This window comes from Camarhynchus parvulus, chromosome 26, assembly GCF_901933205.1.
Source record: "Camarhynchus parvulus chromosome 26, STF_HiC, whole genome shotgun sequence".
Taxonomy (NCBI): domain Eukaryota; kingdom Metazoa; phylum Chordata; class Aves; order Passeriformes; family Thraupidae; genus Camarhynchus; species Camarhynchus parvulus.
The window spans coordinates 149,791-164,457 of NC_044596.1; the positions used below are offsets into that span (position 1 = coordinate 149,791).

General features: G+C 54.4%; 2 protein-coding genes across 2 annotated transcripts; one reads left to right on the forward strand and one right to left on the reverse strand.

The window, feature by feature from the left end:
- Positions 1-855: 855 nt before the first annotated feature.
- On the reverse strand, positions 856-7,614 carry ADIPOR1 (adiponectin receptor 1). The gene is made up of 8 exons (XM_030965789.1): positions 7,525-7,614; positions 7,188-7,417; positions 6,424-6,540; positions 5,582-5,753; positions 4,467-4,653; positions 3,281-3,468; positions 1,888-2,081; positions 856-1,594 (listed from the first exon to the last, which is right to left on the reverse strand). The coding sequence occupies exons 2-8, from the start codon at positions 7,347-7,349 to the stop codon at positions 1,466-1,468; spliced, it is 1,149 nt and encodes a 382-aa protein (XP_030821649.1). The 5' UTR covers positions 7,350-7,417; positions 7,525-7,614; the 3' UTR covers positions 856-1,465.
- Positions 7,615-9,042: 1,428 nt separating this feature from the next.
- LOC115913488 (tetraspanin-18-like) lies at positions 9,043-11,484 on the forward strand. The gene is made up of 6 exons (XM_030965530.1): positions 9,043-9,099; positions 9,346-9,540; positions 10,089-10,163; positions 10,406-10,504; positions 10,586-10,765; positions 11,437-11,484. The coding sequence occupies exons 1-6, from the start codon at positions 9,043-9,045 to the stop codon at positions 11,482-11,484; spliced, it is 654 nt and encodes a 217-aa protein (XP_030821390.1).
- Positions 11,485-14,667: the final 3,183 nt, after the last annotated feature.

Here is a 14,667-nt window from a genome sequence, read left to right on the forward strand (position 1 = left end):
TCTTGTCATCCTTTGGACACAAACTGGAGTGAAAGTCTTGGAGTCTCCTCTGGGATGTTGAGCCTGCAGTGAATGCAGCTGGAATGTAGCCTTTTCCCTGTTAGATTTAGGTTATGGGTCTGGAGGGGGAAGCATTGCATCTGCTGCCAGCACAGCCTCCTGCTTTTCATCTCAGATCTTGGCCTGAGCAGAGTGACCATATCTGCTCTGTGGTTTTGCCCTTAAACTCCAGCTGTAGAAATCCCTTGCCCTCTTGCCAGCAGTTACAGAATCACATCCAGTGAGTTTTTTTGTTGTAACTTGTTAATTAACTAATTGACACCGTTGCTTGCTGGCAGTTCCTGGTACAGTAGGGAGCCTGGGGGATTTCCAAAGCTGGGCTACATCCAAACAGCTCAGCAAAAGGACACCCTCACCTCTGGGGGATGGCAGCGACAGGTGGCACAGGGGCTCTAGTGGCTCTGCCTACACTCCTTCACCCATAGGTCAGGCAATGGCCTTCTGCTGCCTGAGCTGGGCTGACCTCTGCCCCTCCAAACCCCCTGATAATCACTGTCCCCTGTGCACCAGGAGAAGCCTCTGCCTGGAGCACAGTCCTGCACTGCCCCCACCCTACCTGTGTGTGACACCTCTCCTGCCCTACGGAACCCCAAGTCACAGTCCTGGAGCTGTCACCAACCAGGGCCATTTCCTGCCCTGTCACCACCACAATGCCCAGTTTCCTGGTTTATTCCAGCCCAGTTCAGAGTCGACCACAGCTGGAGGGATCCCACTGCCCTGGGGCACTCCTGCCCTGCTCCTGGGGTGTCCAGAGCCCTCTCTTCCCCACCTCAAAAATGGACACAGACACAGCAGTGACACTGAACTATTGACCTTTTTATTTCAATCAGCTACAGCAGCTCTACATTCCCTACAACACTGTCCTTCCTCCCGACAGCGAGGGAGCCGAGGACTGCGGTGGCAGCGCGTTGTCTTAAAGCTTAGTATTAAATATTAAATATTCTTTCATTTATGTTTACATTACTTTGTCAAGGAAAACGGAACAAAACAAAAAGGACAATTAAAACTTTAAATTACATGAGTGTGTGTGCCCATGCCTGGGGCTGCCCCAGCCAGGCACTGCTGTGGGGGATATGCAGAACTCCTGGTGCGTGAGGAGCGGGATGTGCTCGTCTGTGCGGGAGCAGGAAGCCGTTCCCTGTGCTGTTGGAGCAGCAGGTGATCCCGGTGCAGCTAAAACACTGGAGGAGTCGGGAGCGCCCCTGCAGCCCCAGCACAGTGCGTGGGGAAGGGGGTGACGATTTGGTCAACAACTTTGCTAAAGGATTTATCCATTTCTTATTGTTTTGTTTCTTTAAAAAAAAACAACAAACCAACAACCCCAAATGGTTTTGAGTCTTCCTTTGATTTTAGCAAAGACGAGTTTAAAAAGCACTTAGGAAGCTTGTACCAAAACCAGGCACTCTCAGAGGAGAGAGTCATCTGTGCACCCCCCTTCCAGGCCGTAGCGGAATTCCTGCAGGTTGGACACCCCATAGAAGTGGACAAAGGCTGCAGCCACCACCAGCACGTGGAAGATCTGATGGGACTGGAACTGCAGGAAAGCAAAAAAGCCTTTAAACCACACCAAAGGGGACAGCAACATTATCAACACCTCCTCTTCCGCTTCGCTGTTCCAGGACTGTCCTCTGTGCTCTGCTCCCCATTCTTGCACCCAGCAGCGATTTCCACCCTGTACTTTGCCCTGCCCACGCACAGAACCTGTTCAAGGTCTGGCTGCCAGCATGTGCTGAGGCACAGCCGGACATCCCCAGCCTCCAGCCCCTCAGTGCCCCCTCCCCTGACCCCAGAGCTGCCCCCAGACAACCTGTTCACCCCCACACTCACCCAGATGTCAAACTTGCCCGGGAAGAAGCGCTCAGGGATGCGGGCAGCGTAGAGCCCAGCGCCCGTGATGTACATCACAGCCATGAGGAAGAACCAGCCCATCTGCCCCACCGTGGTGGCCTTCACAAAGCCCTCGGCAATGGTGAAGTGCATGGTGGGCACAACCCCACTCAGTCCCAGCCCCAGGAACACGCCTGCGGCCCAGAGAGGAGGTCAGGGAAAAGAGCTCAAGTGTGGAGGGGGAGCCACTCCTCCCACAAACTCCCCTTGATCCCTCATCCTGTGCTAGGGAAACATCTTTTCTTCACTGAATTCATAGAATATCTCAAGCTGGAAAAGACCCATATAGATCATTGTGTCCAACTCTTAGCCCTGCACTGGAGACCCCCCAAACAATCTCACCCAGTGCCTGAAAGCATTGTCCAAGCACTTAAACCTCTCCGATCCTCATGGCACTTATCCTTCACAAAATGAGGGGCCCACAGCTCCACATCCCAGGTAAATGGCCCCTGTGTTCACTGGGCAGAACCCACCCAGTGTTTCTTATGCAGGACTGCAGCAGCTCCCGCTCCTGGCTACGGGAATGGACATTTTGGAAGGTGCCAGCCTTTTGGATTGCACCAGGAACACAGCCACCCCTTCCAAGAAAGTAATTTCTTGCAGCTCCTGAGGAAGGAGCTCAGCAGCAGCTGAAATGTTCAACTCTGGCATCTGATGAGTTGGCAGAGAACAAGTGGCATCATAGTGACACTGGTCCGGAAAGGCTCTGTGTGGCATTCGGCTGGATCCTACTTATGCTGGGGGCACAAGATGCAGTAGGGAGGAGCCATGGGGATGTGAGTCCTGCCTGTCCCCTGCCCTCATCTGAGGGCTCTCAGGTGGCCTCTGTCTCAGCAGTCTTTCCTCACTCATGTAGCCAGGACAGTGTTCTGAGAGACATTTGCTTCAGGACCCCTGGGAGTTGGGCAGGGAGGTGTCTCCTGGTGCTCAGCAAGGCTGATGGGATCTGCCATTAAGATTGGGGTAAATTGGGATGTGGGGCTGGAGGCAGCCCCCCACTCCACCCCCAGGAAGGCAGGTACCAGCCAGCCTGGTAGGCAAGAGCTCAGGAATGCCTTCCTCCTCTGCCCCAGCTGCAGGTTCCTGCTGCTAAACTGCTTCCCAGAGAAGGCAGAAAAGGCACAGCCCCAGCCTGCCCAGGGCTATTTTTAAACTCCAAACCTCAGGCTCTGCTCAGGAGATGAATCCCCAGCACAGCAAGAGAAGACAGGAGGCCACTCCCTGCAGTCCTGTGCTGCTCAGGGGGAATGAATCCTGCAGGTGCCCAGAGTTTCTCCCAAATGGGATAGGCCCAAAGTGCCTCCCAGGACTTGGAGGAGGAGGGAGCTCCTACCTGCTCTGGTCTGCCTGTGCTTGGGGGTAGCAAATCGGTCCCACTGTGCCACAATGATGGCAGAGATACCCAAGACACAGACGATGGAGAGGTAGATGAGTCTTGGCTGTGGGGAGCAGTAGAACGAGTAGTAGAGCCATGGGACGAAGCTCCCCATGATCAGCAGTGCAATTCCTGAATAATCCAACCTGCAGGCAGGGTGCAATGACAGAGAGCCACAGGTGAGCCCCAAAATCCACCCCCTCCATGTGTGGGAACTGTCCAGCCTGCACCTGAGTGGAGTCACTGGGCAGGAGGGGTGTGCTGGGCAGATGTGACAGGAGAAAGGGCCTGGGCACAGTGGGAATGCTGGGGGGTGGGCAAGAGGAGGATGGAGCTCAAAGCACCGCGAACAAATCCCTGTGCACATGGATCTGTGATCCTCTACTCATCTCACCACAGAAACATATCCCCTGAACTGCCCCCACTGCCTTCCCAGCAACACAAGGGCATTCCTGCTGGATTTGTTCTGGAGACAGAATCCCATGGGATCTCTGGCGGTTGTGCAAAGGGAATGGACAGGATTCCCAGCAAGCAGCACTCAAATAAATGCCTTTAACAGCCATATGGGAGCAGAATGTCACTTGAGAGCCTCACTGCAAAGGCTGATGGGAGCAGGAGCCTTGGAGCAGACCAGGACCAGGCATAAACCACTGACCAGCCTTCCCACTCTCCTGGGAATCCTGTTTGTGTTTCTTCTTTCCATTTGGCTTCAGTCCAAACTGGATCCAAAACAGAAGTTTTTAAAAGCATCCAGCAAACTGGAACCTGCCAAACTGGCCATGGCCCCCAGCTGCCCCATGAGAGTGAGACCCCTCCTCAATTCACTACGATAAGGGGCATAGAGCCTGTTCACTTAGGAGCACAGAGGCCATTCCCATGGGAGCCAGGATCCTGTTCCCTTGGGAGCTGCAGGGTCCCAGGATCTTTATCATGCACCCGAGGCCCCTGACCTGGCACATTTCAGGTGCTCAGGCAGAACCCTCCAGAACCCTGTTACAGTTCCCCTCAGTTCCATGCCGGATTGGGTTGATGCCCTCTTCCCCCAGGGATAAAACATTTGGGAATGCAGTGCTTTCCAAGAGGAAGTGCTGCAAAAACCCAAAACCTCCCAGGAGACCACACAACCACACTCATGCTGACTCACTTTGAAAAAGTCCGTGAGACCTTCTCTGAGTGACAGTACACAGTGTGGAAAAGCCAGGAGAAGCTGAGGCACAGCACTGCTCCCAGGAAGAACATCCCGAACACCACCTTCTCTTGGAGAGGAGCCATGAAGTACATGTTGGGCCGCAGCATGGTCAGGATCCCCAGGCAGAGGAACAGAACAAACCCTGCAGGAACACATGGAGGGGGAAGTCAGGGGGACAGTGGGGAATTTCAGCAAAGCCAGGATAAGAACAGCCCTGGCCATGCTCCTGGAGGTCCTGGAGGTATCCCAGGGGTGCTCAGTAACCCACAGTGGGTCTTTGGCTGAGACCTTTGTTTGTGCAAACAAGAAGGGCTGGGGTCAGGGGAAGGGGCGGGCACAAGGCAAAGAGCTGCTGAGCTGCTGTTTCACAGGGTCATGGAATCACAGACTGGTTTAGGTGGGAAGGGACCTTAAAGCTCACCACATTCCACCCCCTGCCATGGCAGGAACACCTTCCACTATCTCAGGTTGCTCTAAGCTCCATCCAACCTGGCCTTGGACACTTCCAGGGATGGGGCAGCCACAGCTTCTCTGGGAAACCTGGGCCAGGTCCTCACCACCCTCAGAGGGAAGAATTTCTTCCACTCTCCCATCTATCCCTGCCCTCTGGCAGTGGGAAGCCATTCCCCCTTGTCCTGTGACTCCTGGCCCTTGTCCAAAATCTCTCTCCAGCTCTCCTGGAGCCCCTTTAGGTACTGGAAGGGGCTCTGAGGTCTCCCTGGAGCTTTCTTCAGGCTAAATATTTCCAGCATTCCCAGCCCAGCTCCAAAGCAGAAGAGCTCCAGCCCTCAAAGCATCTCTGTGGCCTCCTCTGACTCATTTCAGAGGAACATCCTCTGAGGCTCCCCTGTTTTGCCCTGTCCCACTCCTGCAGAGGCTGAGCCCAGCCCTGGTTGCTCTCTCCCAAGGGGCTCCAGGAGCTCCAGGTACTCCATGTCTGACCCTCATGCATGCACAGGATCTGCACAGGGAGCCCCAGGCATTGAGAGGAACTGGCACCAAGCCCGTTCTGACCCTAATGCAGGATCTGAGTACCTCCGGCCCCATGGCTCCCCCTTCCCCACAGTCACCCAGCAGGTGTGTCCAGATGTTGCCGGTCTCGGTGTGAATGCGGAAAATGCTCCGGAAGCAGGCGCGGAAGGAGGGCATGGGGGGCCGGTGTCCGTGCAGGAGGTAATCATTGTCCTTGAGCCAGTCGGGCAGTACGTCATATGGGATCACCCGCCAGCGCCCTTCCCACACCTGCAACACACCAGGGCATCAGGGCAGCCCAGAGCCCCAAACCCACAGGAACAGCCCAGCCCTGGGATGCTCCCCAGGGAGAGGAAGTTTGGCTTCTCTGACATCAGGTGCCCTGTGGGACCCTGTAAGGCACTCACCCACATCCTGCCCTTTGCTCTCCATAATTTCCCAGGCAGTGATTCCCAGTCACCCCAGGGAGTACCTCCACCTCAGTTCCCACAAAGACTGACTCCCAGCCCCTGAAGGGAGCGATTCCAGGACCCTCCGGGAAGTCAGGGGTGATTAATAGCCTCAGATTTAACCCTTCCACATCCACAGACTGTTCCCTGCTGTGGGAATTCCTATTTGATCAGGGGAGAAGCACAGGAGCCACAGTGACTGCAGACACCGGGTGACACCCCAGCTGGCACTTGGACCCCTGGGCCCCACACAGGCCCGCAGGAACATCTGAATTGCTCCCAGGTTTCCACCCACGACGGCTGGGCCAACCCCCATCCAGCCATCCCCTCCCCACACCATTCCCAGGGATGCTGCTGGAAGCGGCCCAGCAGAGCTGGAACCAGCTGCAGCCAGGTGGAACTTTATGTGGACACATCCTGTCACCCCAAACCCAGGGATTGGAGAATCTGCTCCAAAATCAAGACTGGGGGATCGCCACAGGCTCCAGTACCTTGTACACAAACTCTTCCATCTTCTCCATGGCATGGTGAGCCTGCAGAGGCAGGGTCAGCACACGCACCACCTCCTCCTCCTCCTCACGGGCCACTGGGCATGGCGGGTCCTCGGCCTGCAGCGAGAAGAGCCAGGAGGGAATCGTTCCAGCCCCCAGGAGAGGAACCATCCCTGCCCTTCTGAGAGCACCTGGCGCTTCATCCCTCTGACTGGATGGGCAGGACCCACCCGTCACCCTCATTTATGCAACACACTGCTGCCTGACACATCCCGGGCATGCTAATCCCAGATTTATCCTGTCGAAAAGTGGGATTAGCACCAGGGATTTTCATCCCTACAACCAAGGCTGGAACGGCCGCTCGGCCCAGCCGGCAGACCCGAGCTGGCCCACCCAAGCAGAGGCGGCTCCGAGCTGAGAACGCTCTGGGTCCCGGCACAGCTCCTGCTCTCCTCAGCCGGGAAGGGGTTCGGGAAGGTGATTCCCGGTCCTGTGGAAATGCTGGGGCACTGGAAACACCCGGTACAGACACAGCGATCCCGGTGACATCCCTGTGAAGGACTATCCCGGCTCCATGCCTGCTTGGCAGGAGCAGTTTAGGCCTGCTCGGAACACGGACCGGCCCGAGGAACAACACGGAGCCCTTCTCCTCTAGCTCGTAATGGGATAACAGACGGATTCCCGGCATAATCCGCGAAGACGGAGCGAGGAGACTGAGCCAGGCTCGGGATCCCGTCCCGCCCGGGGGTCTCGGAGGGGCTCACGCTGGCCGCGCCGGTGGGTCCTTGGTCCCCCTTCTCTTCTAGGAGTGGCCCCAGCTCGGCGAGCTCCAGGTGCGCCCGTTCCCGCTCCCGGTCCCGCTCCCGGTCTCGGCCGGCGGCCGCAAGCCCGCTGCCCGCCCCGGCGGGGGCCTTGCGGGACGCCATCGGGGCGGCGGGTGCGTGCGGCTCCGAGGCAGCCGGTGAAGGTCCCTCCGCGTCCTTCTGCCGCCGCGCTGGGTTGGAAAGAAGCACAGAGTTACCGGGACCGAGGGGGCCGGCGGCAGGGTTCTCCCGCGGGGCTGGAAACAGAGGACGCCCGGCTCCCCCGCCCGTCCCTCACCGGCCGCTACATCCCGCGGGCGGCGGCGGCGGCACCGGAAGCAACGCTGAGGGAACGGGAACGCACAGCGCTGGTTCCGGCCTCGGTGCCACGCCCCCGCCAGGGGCCCGCCCCGAAAAAGGGCGCTCTACGATTGGCCAAGATTATTGTCTGTCTCTCTCTTCTCCCGCCCCAACGGCCGCCGCCCGCTGCGATTGGCCGAGCCGCCCCGCTGGGTTGCCGGCGGAAGCCGCTCTGGCCGCGCGGCGCAGCTTTGTGGCTGCGCGCTCTTTTGCCCCCTGGTGGCAGCCCGGGGTACGGCGGGGGGACAGAGCCCCGAGCGCCCCGGGTCACGGCGCGGTGACACCGACACCGCCGTCCAGATGAATTATCGGCCCCCGGGATGAATTCTCTCACCTTTTGCAAACGTAACTGTCATAATTCAATTTCTCCATCAGAAGATGCTGTAATGAAGAACTTTGTGTTTCAAGCATTGAGTAAAGTCACATCACCAAAACAAATATGCATTAAGCAGGCGAAGAATATGCTTTAGATATGCGGGTTCCTGTAAATTTTGCTGTATTTAACCTTTTGCCCCTCGGTGTGCTTGATTTGTGGAAACCTCCTCTTTGTACCGTGTGCAGAATAAATAATGTTTCCTTTCTAACGTGACTCTGTGTTTAGAGAGCTTCTAAAGTAGGCAACAAGAGGAAACAGACTCTGTCATCCATCTGGGATGTCCCTGTGTCCCAACAGCCAATAGCCCTTGCAGCACCACCTGCCCGCCCACGTGTGGCCATTGAGGGCTTTCCTGAGCAGCCACAGCAATTATCAATGGCCGAGTTCACCCCGGCCTGGTGGGGTGGCTCGTCTTTCCCTGCCCACAGGTTTAATTTCCTTGGCTGACAAGAGCAGGAGACTCCCAGCCGCTGGCTGCACAATGGTGGATCCTGTTCCCCATCAATCATTCATGGCCTTGCTGCTGGAAGAGATTTCTTGGGGACTGCTGGAGTAGCAAGGGGGGAGAGATTTTCCGACCTTCGTGATGTTATATAGGTGCTGGCAGCACCAGGGAAGGTTGGAGTACCTGGGTCGCCCACTGTCCCTGCAGGGTGAGTGGTGTGGGGGCTGAAAGGAACACAGGATTTAGAGGGGACATGGGTTTGGACGGGACATGGAATTTGTAGGGGACACACAATTTGGTGGGGACACAGGTCTGTAGGGGACATGGGTTTGTAGGGGACACAAGATTTGGAGGGGACACAGGGTTTAGACAGGACAGAGGACTGGAGACATGGGGTTTGAAGGGGACATGTTGGGAGGGGACACGGATTTGGAGAGGACACGGGTTTGGGGCTTTTTGGGGTGTCATGGGAGATGGTGGGGATAAAAGATGATGTGGGAATTTTGGGAAGCTGCATCCCCCCACATTCTGCTGGAGCCATGGGGTCCAGGACAAGTCAGGGTTGGCTGTGGTCAGGGCTCTGCTCTCCTCTCCATAGGGACAAATACTGCCTTGTCCCCCCTCCCGGTGTCCCCATGGGTGTCTTGAGCTGCATGAAGTACCTGATGTTCATCTTCAACGTGCTGGTGTTTGTGAGTCCCCCTGGGCCCTGTGGGGTGCAGGCGTGGAGGGAACCTGTGCCTGGGGACCGGTAACTCCAGCTGGCTCAGGGGTGGGTGACACCAGTCCCGGGGAGGGAACCAAGGGCTGAAGAATCCCCCATCCACATGGGGTGACATTTCTGTCTGGCTCAGGGGTGGGTGACATCCATTCCCAGGGAGGCGACCAAGCCTGGGACATCCCCTGAGCCCATGATCATCTCCTGATCTCCCCTGCAGGCTGGGGGAATGTGCCTGGCAGGCATGGGAGTCTGGGTGGCCGTGGACCCGGCTGGTTTCCAGGACATCGTGGCCACCAGGGCCGTGCTGAGCGCAGGAGCGTGGCTGCTGCTGGTCGTGGGCATCGCTCTGTCCCTGCTGGGCTTCCTGGGCTGCTGCGGGGCCCTGCGCCGGAGCCGCCCGCTCCTGCTGCTGGTGAGGGAGGGAGGATGGGCAGGAAGGGGCTGCGGGATATGGCCAGGAGGCACTGGGGGCAGGAGTCACGGGCTGAATGGTGGTGTTTCTGGGATGCAGGTGTTCCTGGGGGAGCGAGGAGCTGATGCTCCTCATCCTCAACATGTCCTGCCATCCACTCCCCACCTCGTGAGTCTCAATTTATAGCCCAGAGGATTTATGAAGCCACCAAGTAGGGTCAGTTCTCTCTGAAGCCCCTGCCTTCTCTCACATGGCATTTCCAAGATGACCCCACTGCTGGTAAGGGGCAGAAAAACACCTATTTGAGCACCAAGACCCCCATTTCTTCAGCATCCTCAGTCTCTTGCAGACACTGCTTGTTTTTAACCCCTGCCTTGCAGCCACAGTGGTCAGAGATGTGGCATCTGTCCCCAGGAGCTGTACTCATGTCCCTGGTCTCAGAGACACAGGGCACAGGCAGGGCTGGTGCAGAGGAGGGCAGGGATAACATGAGCAAGCTGCTGGTGGGATCGGGCTGGTCTCTGACTCCTTCACCTGCTGCCTTCCAGTTCTTCATCCTCGTCAGCCTCGTCTTCCTCATGCAGCTCATTGGGGCCGTTCTCTTCCTGGTGCACTGGAAACAGGTACCAACACCATCCCCAGTGTCACCAGCCTCCCTCTGTCATGCCATGACCATGGCTCTGAGTTCACCAGGCAACTGGGGCTGGTGGAGGGACACCCTTCCCCTCACCTCCATCATCAGCACCACAAAACAAACTGCAAAGCAGGTGGAGGGGATGCACTGGGTGCCCAATTCCCCTCAAAGGGAGCTAGTCCTGAGCAGAGTGGGAGAGGAACAGCCCCAGCCCTGGCACCAATTCCACAGGTCCAGCCCGAGCACTTCCTGTTTGAGCTGCAGAGGAACTATGGTGGGGACGAGGGTGCTGAGGTGTTCTCCACAGCCTGGAACACCCTCATGGTCACGGTGAGCAGCTGGGAGGCTCCTGGGGGACACACAGGATCCACCAAGGGTGACCACAGTGATGATGTTTCCCTTTTGTTCCAGTTCTCGTGCTGTGGTGTTTTAGGACCCGAAGATTTTGGGAACGGCTCCCGCTTCCAAGAGCTGCACCCAGGGATGCCATGGCCACGGGCATGCTGTGCCCGGGATGGGCTTCTGCAGGTGGGAGAACTCCTGGGCTGGGAGCAGTGCCAGGAGAGAAGCCCTGGCTACATCCATGAGCAGGTACGGCATAACTCTGCTGTGTCTGTGTACGTGTCCCAGCCTCAGCCAGGCTCACGGAGGAGAGCATGAGGGACAGAAACCAGCGACATTGCCTGGTTGTGGTTCAACAGTCCAGGGGCTCCCAAAGTCTTCAGCTCGTCCTGCCTCACAGGAGACCCCCTGCATTCCCCTGCAACCCAGTCCCCCTCCGGGCTCCCTGTGGCCATGGGGAACATCAGAGAGCCCTTCCCTCCTCTCTCTGCTCCAGGGCTGCTTCTCTACCTTTGGCAAGACCCTGCAGAGGTACATCTCCCTCCCTGGGACCTGCAGCTTAGCCGTGCTAGGCATTGAGGTAATGAGGGGGGCTGGGACAGGGCAGGAGGAACATCCACTCTTCGTGGCAGGGAGGTTGCACAGTGGGCAAAGAGAGCACAAATGGGCTCAGGTCTGTCTCAGGGTACAGAGCCTGCTCTCTGCTGCAGATAGGGCAGGTAAAGGAACAAGGAAGGGTTTGTTTTACTCCCCCTGGGTCTCCTTGCCCTGGTGTCCCTGTGCAGCACCAGGAGAGCTGGCCCAGGCCCCTCGAGGGGCACAGAGATGGCCCCAGGCCAGGGATCCTCTAGCCCCTCTCTGCCCCTGGCTTGGCCTGGCCCCGCTATGGGGCTGACTCTTTCCCATCTCCATCATTCCAGATCTTTGCCATGTTCTTCGCCTTCTGCCTTTACTACAACTTCGACTGAGTGGGACAGGGACACGCCGAGGGCTTTGGGAGCAGCTGAGGACACAGCCTTTCATCACCCAGCAGAGATCAGCTCATCACTGTATAAACGACTCACACCCTGGGTGGGAATGACTAAATAAAATTTAATTAGAACCCGATAAGTTACAAAGCAAAGAGGGGACAGCGCTAGGGGCATAGTGACGCTCTCTCTGCTCACCAGAGGCTCAGCTCACAAAATGGCATCTTTGCCTTTTATACACTCAAGGTTGCATCAGCCACATTAGTATTCATACACAGTCCTTCTATGTCCTCCCACCACATCCCACAGTCCGTGGCTTTGCCCATATGTATATACTTGGCTCCTCCTGGGATCCATGACCTCATTCTTATAAGTAGACTTGGCTCCTCCTAAGGTCTGTCTGTTAGCCCTCTGTGCCTCTCCTTGGTGGAGCCCCTCTTGCATCTTCATTGGTGGTGAGATGTTACCCTGCTCTGGGAAATGCAAGCACAGAGAGCTCCCAAAGCCTCGAACATACAAGCTCGGAGATAGAGATGGATACAGTGTTTGACCTAAGACCTTGGAGAAGGCTTGAAGATTTAGAATAAAAAACTGAAACAGACACAAAGTAAGAATAAAGATTTGTAGTTTAAGCAGAAAAATGTTTTATGCAAGGAGAAATATGTCTCATGTAAATGAATAAATATGTTAGCAAGATAGTAGAAAATTTTAGTCTAGTAATGGAAGTTGTTGTAGAGTTAGTAAAAAGTAGAAGATAGAGCAATAAGTTTCTGTAGAGTTATATGATTGGATAAAAAGAGACACATTATGGCAAAATAGTATAAAAAATAGCAATGAATTATTGTTTTATGAAGATACTAGTGAGCTTTGTGGAAGTAGCTGATTGGATAAGAAATTTATAAAAGATATTGTAACTAGAATTAAAACGGCTTCTGGTGTGATGGTGTTAGATGTAACAACCTTATGGTCTTACCCTTCCATGAGACTGATTTTGCAATAAACCATCTTTTAATCACCTCATCAGTTGACCCCGTGTACTCTGTATCCCAAACAATTGTTGCCTACCAGGTGAGGAAGAACACTTTTTTGTCTCAGTTTGGGACCACCCCAGAGGACGATTAAAAGGCTGCCGAAAGGAAGCAGATTCTGCGGAATATGTACACCTAAGATGAGGGTGAGTCGAGCTCTAATCGGCTGCTGAGAGGCAGCAGAATAACTGTGCTTGCTGGATGGAGCCCGGCCTGAGCTCAACTTGGATCACCTGTGAAGAGAGCACAGGTGAGCTCTGGGGAACAGGACAAGAGTTGTCCAAAGAGCAGAGAGACGTTTATACCTGTTTAAAAATCCTGATAAGATCTAATTCCCATGCCGTACCTAAGCAAGAACTTAAAGATCTTTTAAGCTGGGTACAAAAAAATTTTGCAAATGCAGATCTTGAGTCCGCGTTTACTGTGTCTCTTTGGGATGCTGTTGGAGTTAAACTCTATGATGCAATCTCCCATTGAGACTTTACGGCTGCTGAGTTGCTCCCAGTGTGTCATGTGCTTACTGAGATATTTAGCAAGCAGTCTAGTCCAGCTGCACCTTTGGTAACTCCTTCAGCTCCACAGAACCCACCACCGCCCACCGTGGCTGTGCCTGCTTGACAGCACCCCTGCCTTGGGTGTTCTTCCCCCGGCCTCTGCTCCTGCTGCCCTGGCAGCGGCTGTGCCTGCTGCTGCAGCTCCAATTATGCTGCCCTTAGCTGCTTCTAACATCACAGAGGAGGGAAAGATGAGAAGGAGCTTGGAACTTTTAAACAGATTAGGGGGGTGCAGGAGCCAGAAAATGATCATACTTCTGAAGAAGAAATTGATCTGCTAGACTCTGGTCCCACAGACCCAGATTTAAAACCTGGCTTGTTCCCTCCTGACCCTAGAGACTACCCATCCTTTCCAAATCAAAGGATTTTTCAAAAAACAATTTAAAATTGACTGATTGGGCTGAAACATGCGCAAAGCAATAAAAGAAAGAAACTTTGACTTAGCGCATGACTGGCTGCTAGCTATGTCAGTGAGGTATGGCAGGCAGAACATAAATCCAAGGCAATGACACATGACGAGATTAAAGACTTGCAAAAAGCTATTAAAGACAATGGCTTAGGCTCACCATATTTTAAACAGTTGTTGAAAGGCATTTATGGTAATTATGATTTAACATCTTATGATTGTCATTATGTCTCATCCATCATTCTAACGGACTCGCAATATGTTTTGTGAGATTTAAAGTGGAGAAGGCTTCTTAATAGGCTGATAAAAAATGATGCAGGAGGTGCAAATGCTGCTCTTACAATTGCCCATCTGGCTGGAGGTTGGCCTCACAACAGAGCAGAGGATCAAGCCCTTGAATTACCTAGGGGTGTGCTTGTTGACATTAAAGATGCTGCTCAAAAGGCTATCCTGCAAGTTCAGCTGGCAGGAGCCCTGAAGGGATCTACACACAAAGAAGGCAAGAAATGTCTGAGCCATTCACCACCTTCATAGATCACTTAACACAGGCCATTGAAAGGCAATGTGATGACGATTTCATCCTTCCGTGTATGCTTATATGCTTTGTCATCTTGCCTTTGCAAATGCTAATGAAGAATGTAAAAAGATTATTTGTGCCTTGGCTGATATACAGCCAGACCTGCCTCAGATGATTGAAGCTTGTAGTAAAATAGGTGGTCCACAGCATATAGCTACAATACAAGCAGATACTTTAGGCAAGAGACTTGAAGAAGCCTTTGCACCACAGGCAGAAGTGATAGACCAGTAACTTATAAAAACCCTCACTGCTCTTAACACCTCAACAGAATACTTTTAAGGCAGTAATGCAAGCAGAGACTGTTAAAAAAGTATGTTTCTGATGTGGAAAGCCTGGACATGTAATAAAAGGCGGCTCAGAGCCTGCAGAAAGCACAAAACCACTTACTCTTTGCCCTAAGTGCAGGAAAGGAAGATACTATGTAAGTCAATGCCACTCAAACTTTGATGTTTCTGGGAAGCCTGTTTTGGGAAACTCAAAAGTGAACGTGCAGCACCACTGCGTGATGACACCAGTAGTGGCAGCTGAATAACCCAAAAACTTCATAAGGGTGAATCAAACTGGAAACTTCGGTCAGATACCATTTACGAAATCATCGGTAATTTTGCAAGCAACCCC